Raw genomic sequence first — 21,389 nt, 5'->3', positions numbered from 1 at the left:
AGATTCAGAGAAAGTCACTTTTTATCCCTGGGATCAGTAACACAGAATCTTCTTACTCTTTGGGATTCTGAAGTCTTCTTAATCTTTGGGATTCTGCCAGGTACTTGTGACCTAAATTGGTCACTGTTGGAAGCAGAATACTGACCTAGATAGGCATTTTGATTTATTTTATTTATTCTTGTGTTCTTATGTCTCAAAATCACTTTCTCCACAGGAGGACTTTCACAGTCACACATATCTCAAAATTGTCTAATAAGTCCTTTGTGGTTTCTGTCCTACCCTCAGGTCCACCCATCATTTCCAGTGAGATTATGCAATATGCCATACGGGGCGACCAGGGCAAAGTGGAGTGTTTCATCGGCAGTACCCCAACACCCGATAAGATTGTGAGTACACAACTGGGCTCCATGTTCCTCCCAGACCTGTCCTGCATGTGCCTTATCTCTTCAGCCAACTAACTACTCTTCATTCATAAATTTTGCTCAACAATCATTCATCAATAATCATATATCGAACTTGTTCCCTTTTAAAAATTAAAATTTTAAAAATTAAATCTATATATTTATAAAGTTAAACATGGAGTATTAAATGTATTTATAAAATTGGATCCGGTGAAGACAATGCACATTAAGCTTAACGTTATGAAATTGAATTGAACGTGGAGTGGTGCATCTGAGGATCTAGCTGGCAATCTTTGGGGCCTGTCTCGAAAAGGGAACAAGTTCGATATATGGTTATCTCTTCAGCCAACATAAGATAGTCCCATCCAGAATGAAAAGGCTTGGGTTCCAGACCTTGCTATTTGCTGGCTTGTTTGGGCGCTGGGATAAAGAAACATCATTGCTTTCAACTGTGTAAGGGCACTTTCTCTTGACTAGAAGAGGCAGCTTCCATCCCAAGCACTTGACTTACTGTGCCTGCCCCCTTCTCTATTCTGATAATTTAAAAATTAAATATTAAGTACCAGCAAATCATCACTTTTCTCTCCCAGATGTCCTTTTCTCTTTAATTAAAATACTTCTCTAACGATTCTCCAGATGTCAGTCTTTAGTTGGGATATTTTATCTAGCAAATATGTGCCTTGTAAAACCACTAACTGCAGTGAAATTTTATTAACAGTGGCGTCTGTCTGCAGGGGCCATTGGTGATTCATTAATGGATCAGTCTGTATGGGGGGGGGAGGTTACTTTAGTACGTGGTTGTGGAAACAGAGGGTCCAGTTTTGAAAAGAAGCTTTAGGGAAAGAGAGAGAGAGAAAACAGAGATGCTAAGTGTCCCAGTTTCAGGAGGAAGACTTTTTGGCCAGTCCTGGTTTTGAACTTACACCCCCAAAGCACTGTGGGATTAGTAGTCTCTAATTTCTACCCATTGAAATCAGGGCCTTAGGTCCTATAATGAACCAGAATGGGGTTATCAGAAACACAGGACTGACCAAAAAAATCTCCCGCCCCATCCCTATGACTCTGTCCCTATCCCTGCCCCATTCCTATGAGCTGTGCCCCAATTCGCCCCCGCAAACTCCTATGTAGATATACAACATAAATAAAGGAGTCGGAGTAGAAGTGGAGATACCATAAATGAAGGAGTTGATAGGTTTTGTGTACCGACTCCACCGTACAGGACTTATTTGTAATCTTTGATGTTTGTACAAGTCTAATTTGTCCTATTTTATGTATGTTACTATTGTAAAGCTGCCTAGGAATAGGCAGTGGAGAGATCTTTTTTTTTGTAATAAATAAAACTGTCAAACACAGCAAGATGCAAGCTGTGTACAGAAATGAGGGGACCTGATTCAGCTTTTACCAGGCAAAATGGTACAAACGGTTATAAAAAATAAAATTGTGGAACACGCAGACAAACATGATTTAATGAGACGGAGTCAGCGTGGGTTCATGCTGTGAGGGAAATCTTGCCTCACAAATTTGCTTGACTTCTTTGAAGGTGTGAATAAACATTTGGCTAAAGGTGAGCCAGTTGATATAGTGTATCTAGATTTTCAGAAAGCTTTTGATAAAGTTCCTTATGAGAGACTCCTGAGAAAATTAAAGTGTCATGGTATAGGTGGTAAAGTTCAGTTGTGGATTAGGAATTGGTTATCGGATAGAAAACAGAGGGTAGGGTTAAATGATCATTTTTCTCAATGGAGGAGAGTAAACAGTGGAGTGCCACAGGGGTCTGTAGGACTGGTGCTATTTAACTTATTTATAAATGATCTGGGAATTGGAACGACGAGTGAGGTGATTAAATTTGCAGATGACACTAAACTGTTCAAAGTTGTTAAAACGCATGCGGATTGTGAAAAATTGCAGTCAGACCTTAGGAAATTGGAAAACTGGGCGTCCAAATGGCAGATGAAATTTAATGTGGACAAATGCAAAGTGATGCACATTGGGAAGAATCACAGTTACCCGATGCTGGGGTCCACCTTGGGGGTTAGCGCCTAAGAAAAGGATCTGGGTATCATGTAGACAATACAATGAAACCTTCCGCCCAATGTGTGGTGAAAGCCAAAAAAGCAAACAGGATGCTGGGAATTATTAAAAAAGGGATGGTTAACAAGACTAAGAATGTCCTAATGCCTCTGTATCATTTCATTTTGAGATCTGCAGTATTGCGTTCAATTCTGGTCTCCTTATCTTATGAACGATATAGTGGCACTAGAAAAAGTTCAAAGAGCAACCAACATGGTAAAGGGGATGGAACTCCTCTCATATGAGGAAAGACTAAAACGGTTAGGGCTCTTCAGCTTGGAAAAGAGACGGCTGAGGGGAGATATGATTGAAGTCTACAAAATCCTGAGTGGAGTAGAACAGATAGAAACATAGAAGATGACGACAGATAAGGGCTATAGCCCATCAGGTCTGCCCACTCTACTGACCCACCCCCAAGTCTACTATCCTAGGGATCCCACTCCTGGTGGCAGGTTCCCTTGGCTTAACCCTCTAAGGGATCCCACATGGGCATCCCATTTGCTCGATCACCTGTACTGGGAGCTCGTTCCAAGAATCAACCACTCTCTCGGTGAAGAAATATTTCCTGGTGTCGCCATGAAATTTCCCGCCCCTGAGTTTGAGCGGATGCCCTCTTGTGGCCTCTTCTTCCATCTCGATACGGCCGGTAATATACTTAAACATCTCGATCATGTCTCCTCTCTCCCTACGTTCGAGTGAGTACAGCCGCAAATTTTTCAGCCTTTCCTCGTACGATAGATCCTTGAGCCCTGAGACCATCCTGGTGGCCATCCGTTGCACCGATTCTACTCTCAGCACATCTTTTCGGTAGTGTGGCCTCCAGAATTGCACACAGTATTCCAAATGAGGTCTCACCATGGTTCTGTATAATGGCATTATGACTTCAGGCTTCCGGCTGATGAAACTCCTGCGGATGCAACCTAACAACTGTCTTGCCTTAGATGAAGCCTTCTCCACATGATCAGCAGTTTTCATGTCTGCACTGATGATCACTCCCAAGTCTCGTTCTGTTGAAGTTCTAGCTAAGGTCTCACCATTCAAGGTGTAAGTTCTGCACGGATTTCTGCTGCCAAAGTGCATGATCTTGCATTTCTTAGCGTTGAAGCCCAGCTGCCAGGTCGAGGACCAAAGCTCCAACAAATGTAGGTCCTGTGTCATACTATCGGGTGAATTGCCGTCTCTCACTATATTGCATAGTTTGGCGTTGTCAGCGAATAAAGTTATCTTACCTTGAAGCCCCTGAGTTAGGTCCCCTATGAATATGTTGAAAAGGAGCGGGCCCAAGACTGAGCCCTGCGATATTCCACTGGTCACCTCCGATGTTTTAGAGAGGGTACCGTTAACTACCACCCTCTGAAGTCTGCCACTCAGCCAGTCATTGACCCATGTAGTTAGTGTTTCTCCCAGCCCCATTGATTTCATCTTGCTCAACAGCCTGCGAAGCGGGACACTATCGAAAGCTTTGCTGAAGTCTAGGTATACGACATCCACGGATTCTCCCAAGTCTAGCTGTTTTGTTACCCAGTCAAAGAAGCTGATGAGATTGGATTGGCAGGACCTACCCTTGGTGAATCCGTGTTGACTGGGATCCCGTAGATTCTTCTCATCCAAGATTGCGTCTAATTTACATTTGATTAGTGTTTCCAAATTACAAAAACTAGAGGACACTCGATGAAGTTACAGGGAAATACTTTTAAAACCAATAGGAGGAAATTTTTTTTCACTCAGAGAATAGTTAAGCTCTGGAACGCGTTGCCAGAGGATATGGTAAGAGTGGATAGCGTAGCTGGTTTTAAGAAAGGTTTGGACAAGTTCCTGAAGGAAAAGTCCATAATCTGTTATTGAGAAAGACAAGGGGGAAGGCACAGCTTGCCCTGTATTGGTAACATGGAATATTGCTACACCTTGGGTTTTGGCCAGGTACTAGTAATCTGGATTAGCCACCGTGAGAACGGGCTACTGGGCTTGATGGACCATTGGTCTGACCCAGTAAGGCTATTCTTATGTTCTTATGATTTCCTATGACATGGCCAGATGGGTTAATTAACATGTTTATAAACATGGGGTCACCGCTAATCTAAATAATTAGAAAGAAATCTGATTTTTGTTGTCAACATGATTTTTATTATGTTTTATAGAATTAGCACAAAATTGCATAAGTAAAATAAAATAAAAAACAAAACAAAAAAATCATTCAAAATACTGATCAGGAATGTATTTTCAAGTATTGTAGGGAGCTGCAACAAACATAACCTAACTTACGAGCAACGACAAAAGAAAGATAGGACAGACTCAGTTATGATGAGATATTGGAAAGGTGTTTGTCTAATTCGGACCATTTATAATTTCCTTTACAGTCTGGAGATAAATTGTGAATGACAATGCTTTCATATTTCCGGAACAACAATAGACTATTCCACCATCAGTAAATTTGACTTATCTTTCCCATGTTGAATTATTCATTTTAATGCTTCAGAGATCATGAAATTAAATAAAGATGGATCATCTTCTGATAGAGAATTTATCAAACATAAGGTTTTCCATATTAGGAGGGGGGCAGGTTGTTTCTGGAGAGGAAATAAATCATACGTGCATGCATAGGTGGAATTGGGAACATAGGACAGGAAACTGAAGGCACTCACATAACATAACATAACATAACATAACTTTATTCTTCTATACCGCCACAATCAGATGATTTCTGGGCGGTTTACATTGAAGAGAGCTGGACAATCAGCAAAGTACAAAATACAAATAGCAAAAGTACAACATATTTCTTAAGAATAATCAGAGTAGAATTATTGTTATTAATATAACTTCTATTTAGGAAATGAATTTATCAAACAGTACAGTCTTAATTTCTTTCGGAAATGCGCCGTAAGACAGCCTGGCTCCACTGATGTAATTGCCTAACCAGGACTGCTGCTTACTTGCTTGAAACGAAAAAGTCCTATCCAAAAAAGACCTGTATCTACAACCAGTAATTTTTGGATAGGCAAATAAATTACGATTTCCGGTTATCCTCGTAGGGCTGTATAGCACGAAATGAGACAAAAGATAGGTAGGGGCCAATCCCCAAACTAGCTTAAAGCAAATACAAGAAAACTTAAATATTACTCGTGCCTCCACCGGCAACCAGTGCAACAGTCTATAATAGGGACTAACATGATCACTTTTCTTCAGCCCAAATATCAGACAGACAGCCGTGTTCTGTACTATTCTCAATTTTCTCAAAATTTTTTAGGTACACCCAAATAGACAATATTACAATAATCCAATATAGATAGGACCCATAATCTAAAAGATAGAGGATCAAAGTATTTTTGGATGGTCTTTAGTTTCCATACTGCAAAAAAGCACTTCTTCACCACTAAATTCATATGTTCTACCATGGATAAATGAGAGTCTAATGTGACTCCTAATATTTTTATAGATTAGGAAATCGGGTAGTCATGAACATTCAAGTGAAGCGATGTTCTAGTTATTTTATCCTTTGGACTTGCTAGGAAAGATTTTGTCTTGCTAGTTCCTGCTGTCAGAACTACTCTCTTTCTCTTATCTCTCACACACCAGGCCTGGGCCTGGAAAGAGAACATTCTAGAAGGCGGGACAGTGGAGCGGTACTCCGTGGAACGAACAAACACAGGTGACGGCGTTCTGTCCACCTTGACCATCAACAATGTGGTAGACACCGATTTCCAGACACAGTACAACTGCACGGCATGGAACAGCTTCGGTCTGGGAACGGCTATCATCCAACTGGAGGAGAAAGGTACTCTGAGACAGCACAAGGCCCAATAATCAACCAGTGACGATGGGCGTGTTAAACCTGGAAATTCAGTGCTGGACATTGAGTTTTCAGAGCCGACTAATGTGTATCTAGTTAGGGTTACTTTAGTAAAATCTGGACCCCCTAGACCCGCCACCAGGCCTGCCCAGTTCCACCCACCCCCACCTCATTATGCCCCAGTCCTGCCCCTAATCCTGCACTAGCCGCACCTCAGCTACACCCCACGCTGCCTGCTTTCATCGGGCAGGAGGGCATCTGTGCATGCGCAGATGCGACACAATGATGTCACATAGATGTGATGCGATGACATCACGCGCGCATGACATGACGTGAATCCCTTATTTACTCTTTTCAAAAATACCAAGACTAGGGGGCATGCAATGAAGCTACTAAGTAACACATTTAAAACAAATCGGTGAAAACACCTTTTCACTCAACATGTAATTAAATTGTGGAATTTGATGCCAAAGAATGTGGTAAAAGCAGTTAGCTTAGCAGAGTTTAAAACAGGTTTGGACAAGTTCCTAAAAGAAAAGTCCAAACGCTATTATTAAGATGGACTTGGGGAAATCCACTGCTTATTCCTAGGATAAGCAGCATAAAATCTGTTTTACTTTTCTTTTGGGATCTTGCCAGGTGCTTATGACCTGGATTAGCCACTGTTAAAAACAGAATATTGGCCTTTATAGACCTTTGGTCTGACCCAGTATGGCAACTCTTATGTTCTTATCATTCCATGCATGAATTATTAAATATTGGAGGGTTCCCAAAATATATAGATCATACTGTAGTCAGAGCCTCTAGAAAACCCATGTAGACCTATGTGAAGAAAAGACACATTAATTGCTAAGATTAATGGCCCTGCTTTGTTTCCTGGAAAGGGGGGGGGGGGGAGGCAGCAAGACAGAGAGGACAAGAAGCCACAAAGTGCACACCGATATGAAAGACCCCCCTTCTCAAGCTGTTTGCCTTTTGTCCTTTGCTGATGTGTTTTTCTCCCTTTTGCAGAAGTTCTGCCAGTTGGTATCATTGTTGGAGTTACAATCGCGGCTGGGATCCTGCTCCTTCTGTTCTCCGTTTTCTTAGTGTTCTTCCTGTACAGACGCCGGAAAGGAAGTGAGTCTCAATGTTCAGTGTTGCCGCTTGTAGCCACATATGGTTCTCGTGGTGTTGTCACGGCAGCGTGCAATCCTTTGGTAATCAGTCCTCGTCTCAAAATTACCGTATATACTCGAATATAGGATAAGATTTTTCGGCCAAAAAAATGGCCCAAAAATGGGGGTCTTGTCCTATATTTAGGTCATCAATCCGACCCCTCCTGGACGATACGGCAGGCCAGGATGGGAGGGATGCCTCCTGTCTCCTGTCCCAGCCGACTAACTTTTTTTTTTAAACCACCCCCGGTGCTTACCTTTTGTGCCGTTTTTAATTCCTTTTGCTCCAACGGTGTATGGGGCAGGAGCGATCTTTCCATGCCCTGCCCCATGCTGAGCCTCTACTTCCCTGGTTCCCATTTCACGGTCATCGGCACACCCAACAGGGCCGAGCTTTTCATGCTTCCTGCTCAGCCCTGCACTGCTCTCTGAATGGCCACCGCCAGTTCTCATCCCGCTAGAACTGGCAGTGGCCATTCAGATAGCAGTGCGTGGCTGAGCAGGAAGCATGAAAAGCTTGGCCCTGTTGGGTGTGCCGATGGCCATGAAATGGGAACCAGGGACAGAGAGGCTCAGCACGGGGCAGAGCATGGATAAATCACTCCTGCCCCGTACACCGCTGGACCACCAGGGATTAAAAATGGTGCAAAAGCTAAGCGTGGGGGGGGGGGGGAGTAAAAAAAAAAAAAAAAAGTTTGTCGGCTGGAACGGGAGACAGGAAGTATCCCTCCCATCCCAGCTTACATTAGACCACTAGAAGGGGTATAGGGTAGGAAGGTGAGACAGGGTGAAAAGCCTGGCAAGGAATGAGGGGGCTGGGTACAGAGCCTGGCAAGGAGTGAGGGGGGCTTGGTACAGAGCCTGGTAGGACAGGGAGGGAGGAGGGCTGGGTGGAGAGCTAGGCAGGGAGTGAGGGGGACTGGGTACAAAGCCTGGAAGGGCAGGGAGGGAAGAGGGCTGGGTACAGAGCCTGGCAAGGAGTGAGGGTGGGGGGGGGCTAGTACAGAGCCGTGGTAAGGAAGGGACGAGGGCTGGGTGAAGATCCTGGCAGGGCATGGCACTTGAATATTAAGCCCCTGTCTTATATTCGAGTCAACCGTTTTTCCTCCTTTTGGGGGGGAAAAAAGGAGGTCTCGATTTATATTCGGATTGACTTATATTTGAGTATATGGTGTATCCATGCAGGACACACTTCCTTGGTAAATTGGCACCTTTTTTTTTATTTTATCATGCTTTTATATCCTGTCTTATGTGCCTGTGCTTTGCTGGTGGCAGAAATGGGAAACAGGGTATTTGTAACTGACCATGGAAACAAAGTATATACATTGCCAAATAATTTGTATCGTATTGATCGAAGGAGACCATAGATGGTCTTTCATGTCTGTTGCAAATGTTGTTCAAAGTCATCACATGTTGGTAATTATCTTTCAAAGTTCCTCCATTCACATTATTCCAGTTCAGGGATAACATAAGGATATTTCTTCCTCTCCCCCCTCCCCCCCCCACCTCCTACCAAACTTGAAAGGTCGCAAGGATGTCACGCTGAAGAATATAGATATCAAAGTGGAGACGGTGAACAGAGAGCCTTTCACCTTGCACAGTGACCGCGAGGAGGACACCAGCAGCATCTCCACAGCCACCCGTGTTATGAAAGCCATTTACTCGGTGAGTTATAAGTCAGAGAGTTTGGGGTGGAAAGGGCAGAATTTATGGACAAAGAGTTAATCTCACATGGAAAGGGGAGAGCACCTCTGGCTGTTGGGTTGTCTTCTGTGGGACCTCTAGGGACATTGGGGGGGGGGGGGGTCAAGAGAGAGACATTTTGAAAAGCCTCACTCGAATATGACAGACTGTCCCTCAAGAGCCAGGACTAGGAGTTGCCCTGTTGACTCTTAGCAGGCTGGCAGGACCTCCCTAATAAGCACCAAATGGAGCCCAGCAGGAAGGGCTTAAACTGCGAGGACCTTTTCAAATACATTGATCCCATCCATTAACAAGATTATCAATGGGTAGTAGGCCCTTGATTTAACTGAAAATCTGACGATTAGCCAAATTTAAAAGTTTCCTTTTCAATGATGCATTCGAGAGCTGAAACTACTGACTAACATCGTACCCATACTCTAAAGTAATTAATATCTTCACAGTGACAATTTAGCCTTTTTTTACTTTACCCTTCCTACGTGTTTTCCCATTTAATGTTTCTTTCCTATTACAATTGTAGTTCTACCCTCCTTCCATTTTGTTCCTGTCAGTTATTATCTTGTTTTTAGTCTTGTATGACCTGAGTGTTTTTACCCTGGTTTTTAATTGTAAATCGCTTAGAAATTTTTATAAGCGTTTAATCAAATTTTAAATAAAACTTGGAAAACTTGGAAGATGTGATAAGTACCCTGAGATGCAACATTTATAGACCTATAACACAAATTTACTTCAAGAAGAGAGGTAATTGAATTTACAGCTCTATTCTAGCTCTAGAGCAGAGGTTCTAAACCTGGAGCTTAGAATACACTCAGCCATTCAGGTTTTCTGGATATTCACAATGAATGAATATGCATGAGATAAGATTTGCATACAATGGAGGCAGTGCATAAAAATCCATCTCATGCAAATTCATTGTGGGGTTTCTGAAAACTAACTGGCTAGGTGTGCCCCAGAGACTGGGTTGAGAACCTCTGTTCTAGACTGAACTACAGTAAATTCCATTCACTAAATCAGTATCTCTCAAATTTTTTTAGCTCCGGCACACTAAACAGAACAAATATTTTTCACGGCACATTATAATTGAAATGATAAAATTGCAAAACCAACAAAAAAATTAAATTTGAGAGTCATTTATTTAAAGTTCTTTAAGCTGTGTATGGGTAATTGTAACAACGGTAAAACTAAAGTAGATAGAATAGAATTGCTAATCAATGCGATAGATGTGCTTGTTTGCGAGTGCAAATTAACTCAAAACGCAGCTCGATAGTCGACAAGCAAACACGCATTTCATCATCCACCATTTGCAGTCCTTCTCCTGTTTTCAATTTAATTTCTGTCAGAGCTGAAAATCCAAGTTCACAAAAATAAGAAGATCCAAACGATAACAAAGTCTTGATTGCTTTGTTGCTCATGTTAAGATCACTACTGCATAAAAAATAAGAATGAAACTACAATTACTTGCCGTTAATTTTCAAAGAATGATGCTTGTCTGGGCGATTGTATCCTTAGGCACAGGCTCGTATAATGTATGTGACGTACGTGTCGTCTATTCTTGTGGCACACTCGGAATCTCTTCGGGGCACACTTCTGTGCTGTGGCACCCATTATGAGAGACACTGCACTAAACCGTCAGTGTAGAACAAGCTTTTCCAACCTTTTTCTAATTGGGAGTCACAGTTTATATTTTGCAACATTCAGAGGGCCAAAACCCAAACTGTCATATTGTGTCACGTGGCAAAATGCAGTGGTGCATTGCCCCCTCTCCAGCTTTTACCCAGACTCTTTCCACTACAGAAGAAACAACAGGATTCCCGCTTTCCCATCGCAACACAGTTCTCTGCAAGCTTCAGCTGCTTAAGACTGGAAGTTTCATGAAACTCAAAACCAGAATACCAAAATGAACTTCCGTCAAAGCATGGCTCAAGTTTACAGCGTCAAGGTGTGGTGGGGAAGAAAGAATCTTGCTGTAGACGCCACAAAAACAGCAGAGCTTCTGAGGGCCAGAAAAAAAGCTCTTGGTGGGTCAAATTCTGGCCCGTGGGCCAGAGGTTGGACAAGCTTGATGTAGAATGTATAATATATAGGACTCATTTCTTCTCATTGTTGTCTGCTTGTTTCTTTCCGTCAGTCTTCGACTAGTTTGCAAGTTCCGAGGGACAAGAAATCTCTCTTACATGTATCTGTGAAGTGCTATATAGGCCTGGTGGTGTTATACAAATAACAGAATTATTTCATAACTGTGTGCAGCGTGGATAACTAATGTGTATACATCCTTTCACTGGGCAGCTGCTGGCAAATTTTCACAACAAAATTTATGAAAATACTTCCTGTTTGCAAGTTATCCCAGAGAACTTACGTCCATATTTTTCTGCCTATTCTGTGGCACCCAGGACTGCATGCATTTCAAGGGTCCAAATCAATGCAAACTCCTCCCCAGCCTTTTCTTCAGGTACACCACTGGCTCGATTCATAGAAAGTTACCCCAGGTACAGGCTGTACATGTGGTTTCTTAAAAGTCCATTTCTGTACATAAAACATCGCTAGAGGCACAGAAATATTACCACTGCTCTAAATATAAGCTTATGTATTTATACATGTCAAAGGTTCTTTTCTAAGAATGGAGAAATTGCGTGCATTTATTTGGTTTGACACGCATGCTGGGGGATTTTAGATGGAGCTGTCCCTGTACTAGTCTGCTCATTTGCTGAACCAGTCTAGCGGTGGTTTCAGAAGCAGCCCCAGTAGGTCTTTAGCTCAGCATGCCACCTAATTAGCTCCTGTATACATGTGACTTTCTTCTTGCCCCAGTATGAGTCTCTGTCACTGCTGTGTCCAGCTCTGTTATGTTGGCAAAGCACCAAGGGCAAGATGGGACTTGGGAGAACTTCGATTTCTGAGGAGACCTTCCATCTCTTATTGTCTGTTTGTCTGTCTCTCTCAACAGTCCTTCAAGGATGATGTTGATCTGAAGCAGGACCTTCGGGGTGACACCCTTGATACCCGAGAGGAGTACGAGCTAAAGGTTAGGCATTTGCTTATATCATTATGATCTTGGAGGCTGAGGGCAGAGAAGCTTCTAGTAGCTCTCCAAGGTAAAACAGCACGGTTGCCTTCTGTACCTGCAGACCTGGAGGACAGTTTTTAACAAAAAAATGACCTAAAGAATGTCTTTGACAATTTGCTTACATGGAGATATGAACACAACAATCTCTGTTTACACTGAACCTCCGTTTTCAGTAGATAGACAAATGAATGAAAAATTATGCAACTGGGTTTGAAAATTCAACATCATGCACATGCTATCACCCTCCCCCCCAAAAAAAAAAAAAAATTCCCCTTTTTCAAGCTACATAGCACTATGAACTTCTTGTGCACTTTTTAGCCACTCTAAGAAGATATCTGAATAAATAGTATTTACCCAAGTGGAACTTACCCTTTATACAGAAAACTTGCACCAGTAAACCTTGTGATGCAAAGCCACGACTTGCCAGCTTTTCAGATCCAAAGCATTCTCTATATTTTAATAAACAGTGATATTGAAGTGCACACTTCTTACCGGTTTAATATCCATGTGCCCTATAATCTGCCAGTGGGGCTCAGTATTTTGCTGACCATTGCCAGTACTAAACCCAGAAATTCAATGCCGGGCCATAACCATGCACTGGCATTGAACTCCTGAGTTTGTGGAGCTAGCTAACATAGCCCCCTTTTACAAAACCACGATAGCATTTCTTAGCGCAGGCCAGCGTGCTGAATGCTCATGAGTGTCGGGAGCAACACAGAGCATTCAGCACACCGGCCTGAGCTAAAAAACGCTATCACAGTTTTGTAAAGGTAGGGGGGGGGGGGACGTGCATAAAGCTAGGAATAGATTTTGTACATTGAGTTGCACAGTTAAGTTCTGAATTTCACTGCTTAACCAGCCAAGTGCTGACTCTGCCCTTGACACGCCCCCAAAATAGCCTTTTTTTTTTGGCGCTAACTTGTTATTTTCAGTGGCATTAACCAGTTAAGTGCCACTGAAAATTAGTGGTCAGCTCTGAACAAGCAATTTAACCAACCCAATTAAATCGCTTTGAGTATCGATCTGCATATCGTCTTATCTTGACCTGAAGGGAGATTTTAAGAATCAAACTGGGGCAAACACTGCCCAGACCTGGATGGACTGGCCCAGTCCCTATTCTCCCATGCCTTATTGGCCAAAGAGCCCCCAGTGACCACTATCCCTCTCCCTGCATCCTCGGGGCGGTTAAAGACTTAACCCCAAATATGTATTTCTGTTTGCAACATAGTTGCAAAATAAACTGTGCAAAAGCATATCCCATATGTACAAAGTTCTGATTGATACATTACAACTGTTGATTAGAACATTCCAGAAATTGTTAGAAATGTTGTTGACTGAATCCTAATGGTCTGGTTGTTGACTGAATCCTAATGGTCTTTATTTAATACTTGCATCTCTCTCTCTCCCAGGATCCCACCAATGGATATTATAATGTTCGTGCTCACGAGGACCGGCCAAATTCTCGGACAGTCCTTTATGCGGACTATCGAACACCCGGACCTGCCCGATATGACACCCGCCCTTCCTCCCGACTCTCCCACTCCAGCGGCTATGCTCAGCTCAATACGTACAGCCGAGGCCCTACCTCGGACTACAGCACAGAGCCTGCACCTAGCGTCACCCCAGCCACGGCAGCAGAAACAGCTAGTCAACTTTCCTATGAGAACTATGAAAAATTTGGGACCCATGCCTATCCGCCCAACGCTGGTTACACCACATACCGTTTAGGGTACACGCAGCCACCCACTCCCAGCCTGGATCGAGGGCCTTATGATACCTTTGACCCCGTTAGCAAATACGCTAGTGCCACCCGGTTCTCGTACACCTCCCAGCACTCTGACTATGGACAGCGTTTTCAACAAAGGATGCAGACACATGTCTGAAGGAAGGAGAGAGGCTTGGGACACTGTGAAGTGGGTAGGAGGAACAGAGGGGACCAGCAAGGAGAGGGCTACTACAGACAGAACCTCTGTGAGAGGAAAGTGTGAAGAAATCATCAGTATGACGGGACACTGGGAGAGGCAGACATGTTCCTCTCAACTGTCCCCTGATACTCAGGGACTTTTCCTGTCTTCACCTCAGACATTTCCGTAGAGCCTCCAATGCTGTGACCCAGTGTTAACTTGGGAAGTTGGCAACATCCTACCATTCCTAGAGACCAGCCACTTTCACCTCCATGTAAAGTGACACATTCCTGAGAAGGATGTAGACCATTGCCAACTCTTTTCTGCCCTCTGGTGTATGTCGGTTGACCCCCATTTTTAGTGCAGGACCCACCATTTTGATTTCAGCTGTTTCTGCAGAGTCGATAACCAGGTATCTGACTCGAACAAATGGTGGAAAGCATTTTGTGTTTGAAAGGTCAACATGATGGAAGGATGTAAGCTTGCGCCACATTTTCTATCACCTCACAGCCTAAGCTAACACAACAGATACCAGTCCAGGGAGCAAGAGTAAACACAAAGGTACAATATAGCCAGTAAGGGCACAACTGTTTAAGAATCAAGAACTTTTGTTAATGCTGCCTATTGAGTCTTTGGACTCAGAGGAGCACAGGATCTCAGTTTCTACAAAAGGTTTCCTTGAGTGGAAGAAGGATGGGGAGGATGACATATAATTAAATGCCTTAGTGAAGGGAGACAGTGGGATAATGAAGGACTAGTTTGTGGGTAAGGAAGTAGCAGCATGGCAACCTTGTGGTAAGTCTGAGTCCAGAATGGCTTAGCCATGTGACGAGAAACTGTTCTGGTGAATAGTCATATGGGGGTAGCAATGTCTCACTTCCTGTTTTCCTTCAATGCAACTATCTAAGCTAGCACCAACCAGTATGGTGGCAGTGCAGATCCCAGTTCTGTCTTTGTGGCATCTCCCACACTGGATGGTACAAAGGAAAAATGTTTTCCAAAATTCATGGGATCACTTGGATTATCCAAGGCAGCATATCCAGAGTTTTGCAGTTTGGGCTTTAGTCAAGAGCAGTGGCAAAACCATAGGACCCGCTCCAGCTAAAAGCCACCCTCCTCTAGTGTTTTCAAGACCATTGTTTTCAGGCTGCCAATTTTTGAGAGGCCACCACATACCACTCCTTTTCCATTCTGCGTTTCAGTTGCCCTGTCTGCCATGTCAAGAATCTCTGCATGGAACATGCATGGAAGTGACGTGCATTAAAACCTAAAAGGATTGACTTCATCCTCTTCCCAAAAACTGTATCTCTTCTATGTCTCCATATCACTTATGTTGCCTGGACACTTGCATGTTTAAGAGTGAAGAAGCAGTGTGGGACATCCTGGTGTTATTCTTTTGAAGTTCTCCAAGAGTCCTTTAGTAACTGATACAGCTGTAAGTCTTCCACAGTTCACTAAAGGGTCCCAATTCGTACTTAGGTCCAGTTGCCTGGTGGATAGAGTGACCAAATAACTTCATGATTAGGGAGGAGGAAGCAGAGCATGCAGCATCAGAAGTGGCCTATGCATAGGGTGACCCAACAGGCTCTGTTAATTTGCTTCAGGATGGGCCGATCCAGTCCTGGGCTTACTCCCTCCCCTGCAGTGTGTGCGGACTCGTAGCCCCGCTTGTCATGACTCAGAAAGGGAATCCAAATTCTGAATTCCAAGCTTTAGAAGTAAAACATGGATGGGTCCGGCCTCATTCTGCACAAAACTGGAGCCAGTTGCTAACCCAGTCTATGCAATCTGAAGAGAGAAAGCAAATGCTATTTTTCTACATATAAATAATATTAAAATACTAAAGCTTAAAATGCAAAAGAAATAAAAAAATGCCCTCTCGTTCATTGACATTGGTCTGTCCAGGCTGATTTTCAAACTGCCTCTGTTTAATATACATGAGATGAGATTTGCATGCACCATCTCCATTATATGCAAATATATCTCATGCATATTCCTCTCAAATATCCTGCGAATAAGACTGGCCTTGGCAGTCCTTGAACTACAGGTTGAGAAGGCCCTTTTACCCTTGGTGCCCTGGACCTCCAGGAAATAAGGAGTCCTGAAGAATGGTTCAGTTGGGTGAGAAAGGTCAGAGGTCCAGTAAAGGGCTCTGTCTTGCACTCGGAGCTCGGGTTCTATTTCATCCTGAGCGCATATTGGGGGTAATTCTGCAAGAGATCGCCTGGTTTCAGACTGCTAGAACCTGCGTAAATGGTGGTATTTTAGTCATTGGCCACACATAAATTTATTATTTTGTATTAGGCATTTATATACCGCCTATCAAGGTATATCTAAGTGGTTTCCCTATCTGTCCCTGTGGGTTCAGAGTCTAAAATGTAACTTGATATGAACAAACTGTTAGCAGCTAATAGATGTGTTTACCAAGACCTCAAACACCCAAGACACTACTTGAACTGATTTCGTGTCCTTATTGGGGTGACGTGTTCATCATCGGCCTTGTTTGACTTTTTTAATGCAGACAATGACACCGTATTGTATCTAAATGGTGCTGTACATAATAATAAATAATTTAGAAGAGCACTTAGCTTGTGGCCCGATGGCTACCCAGCCGTTTCACTCGTATGTTTCCTCAGAACTTTTGCCCCTGAGGAAACATACCAGTGAAATGGTTGGGTAGCCGTCGGACCACAAGCTAAGTGCTCTTCTAAATTATTTATTATTATGTACAGCACCATATAGATACAATACGGTATCATTGTCTGCATTAAAAAATCAAACAAAACCGATGATGAACAAGTCACCCCAGTAAGGACATGAAATCAGTTCAAGTACTGTCTTGGGTGTTTGAGATCTTGGTAAATACATCTATTAGCTGCTAACAGTTTGTTCATATCAAGTTACATGTGACATGTTCAGAAGAACAAGCTATTTTTCCATTGATTCCTCAGAGTCTAACATACCTTATAGGAATTTTCTAGAATACTGACTAGCCGAAAAGTACGCACCATGCTTCAATGGCAGGCATTTTGCCAGTGGGCGTGTGCATGGGCGGAGTTTGATTCTATAAACAGCACCTAACTCCTAGGCACCATTGAGTGCGATTGTCAATCATCCATTAGTCATTTATAGAATCATTTATAGAATCTTGGTGGTCATGGGCAACAGTAGGCATTGAATCTGTAGGCACACTGCCATTTAGGCCAGGGGTTTCTTGTCCTAAACGAGTGCGTCTAAGTTACACTCTTACCAGCGCCTAAGTCAAACTATGCCCAAAATCTGCCCCGAATCTGCCTCTAATCATGTCTACTTTCTGGTAGACACCTCAATACAGACACTTACCTCGAAGTGGTAGGTGACTACCAGTGAATTAATTTTTGTAATGGATATTTAATTGTCTTTTAATGGCGCTTTCATTTATCGACGTTACGCCTGGATTGGCTAGGCATGTCAATCTAGGCTCTTAACTTTGGGTGTCATTTATAGAATCTGGGTCATATGCGTAATGCATGCTGGCATTTACATGGCTGTAGAACTGGTATAAGTGGTTGCGTTGAGATGAAGGCGCATTCTCTGCCATTTGCTTTAGGGCTCCTTTTACTAAACTGCGTTAGGGCATTAACGCGCAGAATAGCGCATGCTACAATGCCCTGCGCACTAGATGTTAATGCCAGCCATGTAGCACGCAGTGTACGTGGTAATATCCTGCGTGCGCTATAAACGCTAGCGCACCTTAGTAAAAGGAGCCCTAAGTGTTCTGTCAAGAAACATAGGTGCCTGCTTTCCTTTATAGAATAGGTTTTTTTTTAAAAAGTGCCACAACCAGCACCTATTACAGAATTACCCCCATTCTATGCAAGGGAAGTGCGAGGAAGAGGGACGGCCCCCATTGCCAATGCTTTTGTAGCTTTTATCATTGCTCAGTTTATTAATACTTGCTTTGCCTCAAATGGACCAATCAAAATCCTTCTTCTGTCCTCCTGTGCCTTTATCATTTTAGCGTTCTTTCACTAACCCATATTCACTTCATAGTGCTGCATGGGGAGGAGCCATAGATTTCCCTCTCGTATTGGGTGTAGGTATGCACAGAGAGACTGTGCTGTGCGTGATGCGAGCCCAAAGGTCAGCGTCCCTTAATGCTGTATTCCTGACTGTGTGTGTTATTTTGTGCTCCTGGGGATCACGGTAGAAGAGTTTTCAGTCGCTCTGTTATGACATATGGGGCCTAAGTCTGAAACCAACCCCTTCGCTGTGATCTTACTTTACCCTAGGTTGGTGTTTTGGATTTTTTAATATGGACAGTTAAATACTTCTCATGTGCATGGCGTGTCCAGGTTACTTTATCTGCCATAAAACTGGTGCACAGAAGGGATCTTCCTCATTGGAGGGAAGCTGCTTTTTTGGCAGTGTATATTAATTTTAAAATAAATATTTTAGATTATGGCATAAGTAGTGTTTATCATGGAATATCCAGACCAGGGGTCCCGGTGCCAGGTCCTTGAGGGCTGTAACCCAGTTGGACTTTCCACAGTGAATATGCATTGGACATATCTCTGTACAATGGATGTAATGCCTGCATGTATCTCTGCTACTGGCTTCCAATACTCTCCAGGTTACACTTGTTCGGCATCTGTTCTTTCCTAATGCCTCTGTCTTGGAATTCTAAAAGGCTTGGTGTGGTTAGAACTATGCAAAAACTTAAATTGTCCTTCACATTCTCTGAAAGGCATAGCCTCTACTGGTAAAATGGGAAAGTCTTTTTCATTTAAAATAACTTAATTATGGAATGATATCCCTCTGTGGTTGACAGAACTAGGCTCTCTTCAAACTTTTCATAAATTTCTAAAAACTTGGCTTTTCTCCAAAGATGTCTCAGTCTGTCTTCCATACTTCCATTGAAACCAATGGAAATAAAACCCGGAGGTCTCAATCCATCCTCTTTTTTCTGGAGCCATGTGGTAACCCTAGGTATGAACACCTAGTCCTTGAGGGCTACCACTAATGCTACTATTTGGGATTCTGCCAGGTATTTGTGACATGGATTGGCTACTGTTGGAAGCGGGATACTGGGCTAAATGGACCATTGGTCTGACCCAGTAAGGCGATTCTTATGTCCTTATTCCAATGGGTTAGGTTTTAGGCCATCCCTACTGAATATGCATGAGTGAGATTTGCATACAAAGACATGCAAAACTCCTTCATGCATATTCATCAGGGAAAGCCTGAAGACCTAACATTTTGGTGGCCCTTTGAGGATGGGTAATGAAGAACAAAGTTATATCCACTCGACCAGGGGTAGGGAACTCCGGTCCTCGAGAGCCATATTCCAGTCGGGTTTTCAGGATTTCCCCAATGAATATGCATGAGATCTATTTGCATGCACTGCTTTCAATGCATATTCATTGGGGAAATCCTGAAAACCTGACTGGAATACAGCTCTCGAGGACCGGAGTTCCCTACCCCTGGGTTAGACCAGTGATCCCCAACCCTGTCCTGGAGGACCACCAGGCCAATTGGGTTTTCAGGCTAGCCCTAATGAATATGCATGGAGTAGATTTGCATGCCTGTCACTTCCATTATATGCAAATCTCTCTCATACATATTCATTAGGGCTAGCCTGAAAACCCGATTGGCCTGGTGGTCCTCCAGGACAGGGTTGGGGACCACTGGGTTAGACAATTCTTTGATAAGTTGCATAGTAAATCCAAAATAAACTTGATTTTTAAGCCAGTCCTTAGAACACACTCAGCGAGTCAGGTCTTTGGGATATCCATCACATATATGCATAAGAGGAATTTGCAAGCGCTACCTCCATTCAGGGGCATAGACAGACCTCAAATTTTGGTTGGGCTACTAAGCAAACTAGGTGGGCACCTGTGATTTCCAACCTCCTGGCCAATTCAAAGCATTAAAAAAATACCTGAGCTGGTGGGGATCCCCAAGCCCCACCAACTGCAAGGGTCTTCTGGCAAAAAGAGCTGTTCCCTCTCCCACTTGCTCCAGGCCTTGGCTCTGTCCATGCGCTGCCCCTGCCTTCCCCACACAGCATGTGCAACAGAGGGGCCAGCACAATGCCAGCACTTGGACAGTACCGTGGGCAAAGGAGGGGTTCTTTCTACTAGAGGACCCTCGCAGCTGGTGGGACTTGAGGATCTCCCACCAGCCATAATAAGGGCATGAGAATTTGGCTATGCCGCTACCTCCATTGTATATAGATTTATCTCATACATATTCATTGTGGGCATCCTGAAAATCTGACCACCTGGGTGAGAATCCTTGCGGTGGACAAAGTGATGGTCAACATGGAGCACTTATGTTTTCTTATATTCCAGTTCTTGCCTTATCATGCAGAGGGGAAATGTCTGTGGTTCCCCCTCTTTCCTAACCTCCAGCAAGCACAGTGGCAGGCTGTAAGAGATATTGCAAGCAATATGATATTTTTTTCCCTAAAATTAATAACGCCTCAGAAAATTGAAGTGTTTTTATGATAAATTAGTCCACTTTACTTGCCAGGCATATTTCTTTCTTTTTTTTTTTTTTATTATATGTTGAGATTGAAGTATTCTGGTGTGATCTCCAGACACATTAATGAAAAAGGTAAATCAGCTGGAGCTCACATGCTGGCAAGCAGGAAACCCTGGACTGGCTAAAACCTTTCCCATGGGTGATAGAAGGAATCCTGAACTGTGACTGGTTACAAACCAGCACTCCATGTCACTAGCACAGACTGATCCATTCTGGATTTTTCTTTATTCTTTTCATGAAATTGCAATGCTGATATTATCTAAGAAAAATATGAATTGCAATTCCATGTGCACAATGGTAAGAACTGGACTGGGTCACCTGAATGAAGTGACAGCCCTAGGGTTACCTTATGGCTCCAGAAAACGAAGCATGGATTGAGACATCTGTGTTTTACTTCCATTTCTTTCAACAGAAGTTAAGCCCAGATGTCTCTATCTAACCTCCTTACTTCCATTGCTTTCAGTAGAAGTAAAACCCGGATGTCTTAATCCGTACTCGTTTTCTGGAGCCATATGGTCACACTAGGACGGTAAACCCTAAGCCCTACAAATCTGCATTATAAAAGGCAGAGGGTTCAGAGCCACCATCAGACCTTGAGGGCTGCTAACAGAGAACTTTCTCAGAATATTCCTAATAAGAACATAAGAACATAAGAACATAAGCAATGCCTCTGCTGGGTCAGACCTGAGGTCCATCATGCCCAGCAGTCCGCTCACGCGGCGGCCCAACAGGTCCAGGACCTGTGCAGTAATCCTCTATTTATACCCCTCTATCCCCTTT

General features: G+C 43.2%; 1 protein-coding gene across 4 annotated transcripts in view; it reads left to right on the top strand.

Annotated features, from left to right (window-relative positions):
• The window catches only part of KIRREL1 (kirre like nephrin family adhesion molecule 1), a 182,065-nt gene extending 165,546 nt beyond the window's left edge, over positions 1-16,519 (top strand). For all 4 annotated transcript variants that reach the window (XM_033924016.1, XM_033924017.1, XM_033924015.1 and 1 more), the window contains 6 exons: positions 286-386; positions 6,045-6,243; positions 7,270-7,377; positions 8,941-9,080; positions 12,061-12,138; positions 13,590-16,519. In XM_033924016.1, coding sequence (XP_033779907.1) covers positions 286-386; positions 6,045-6,243; positions 7,270-7,377; positions 8,941-9,080; positions 12,061-12,138; positions 13,590-14,063 — 1,100 coding nt within the window. In that variant the 3' untranslated portion in view covers positions 14,064-16,519. The remainder of the gene's footprint in view (positions 1-285; positions 387-6,044; positions 6,244-7,269; positions 7,378-8,940; positions 9,081-12,060; positions 12,139-13,589) is intronic.
• The last annotated feature ends 4,870 nt before the right edge of the window (positions 16,520-21,389 follow it).

Source organism: Geotrypetes seraphini, chromosome 16 (assembly GCF_902459505.1).
Source record: "Geotrypetes seraphini chromosome 16, aGeoSer1.1, whole genome shotgun sequence".
NCBI lineage: Eukaryota > Metazoa > Chordata > Amphibia > Gymnophiona > Dermophiidae > Geotrypetes > Geotrypetes seraphini.
The sequence above is the reverse complement of the archived record's forward strand: the minus strand, read 5'-3'. Positions and strand labels throughout refer to the sequence as shown.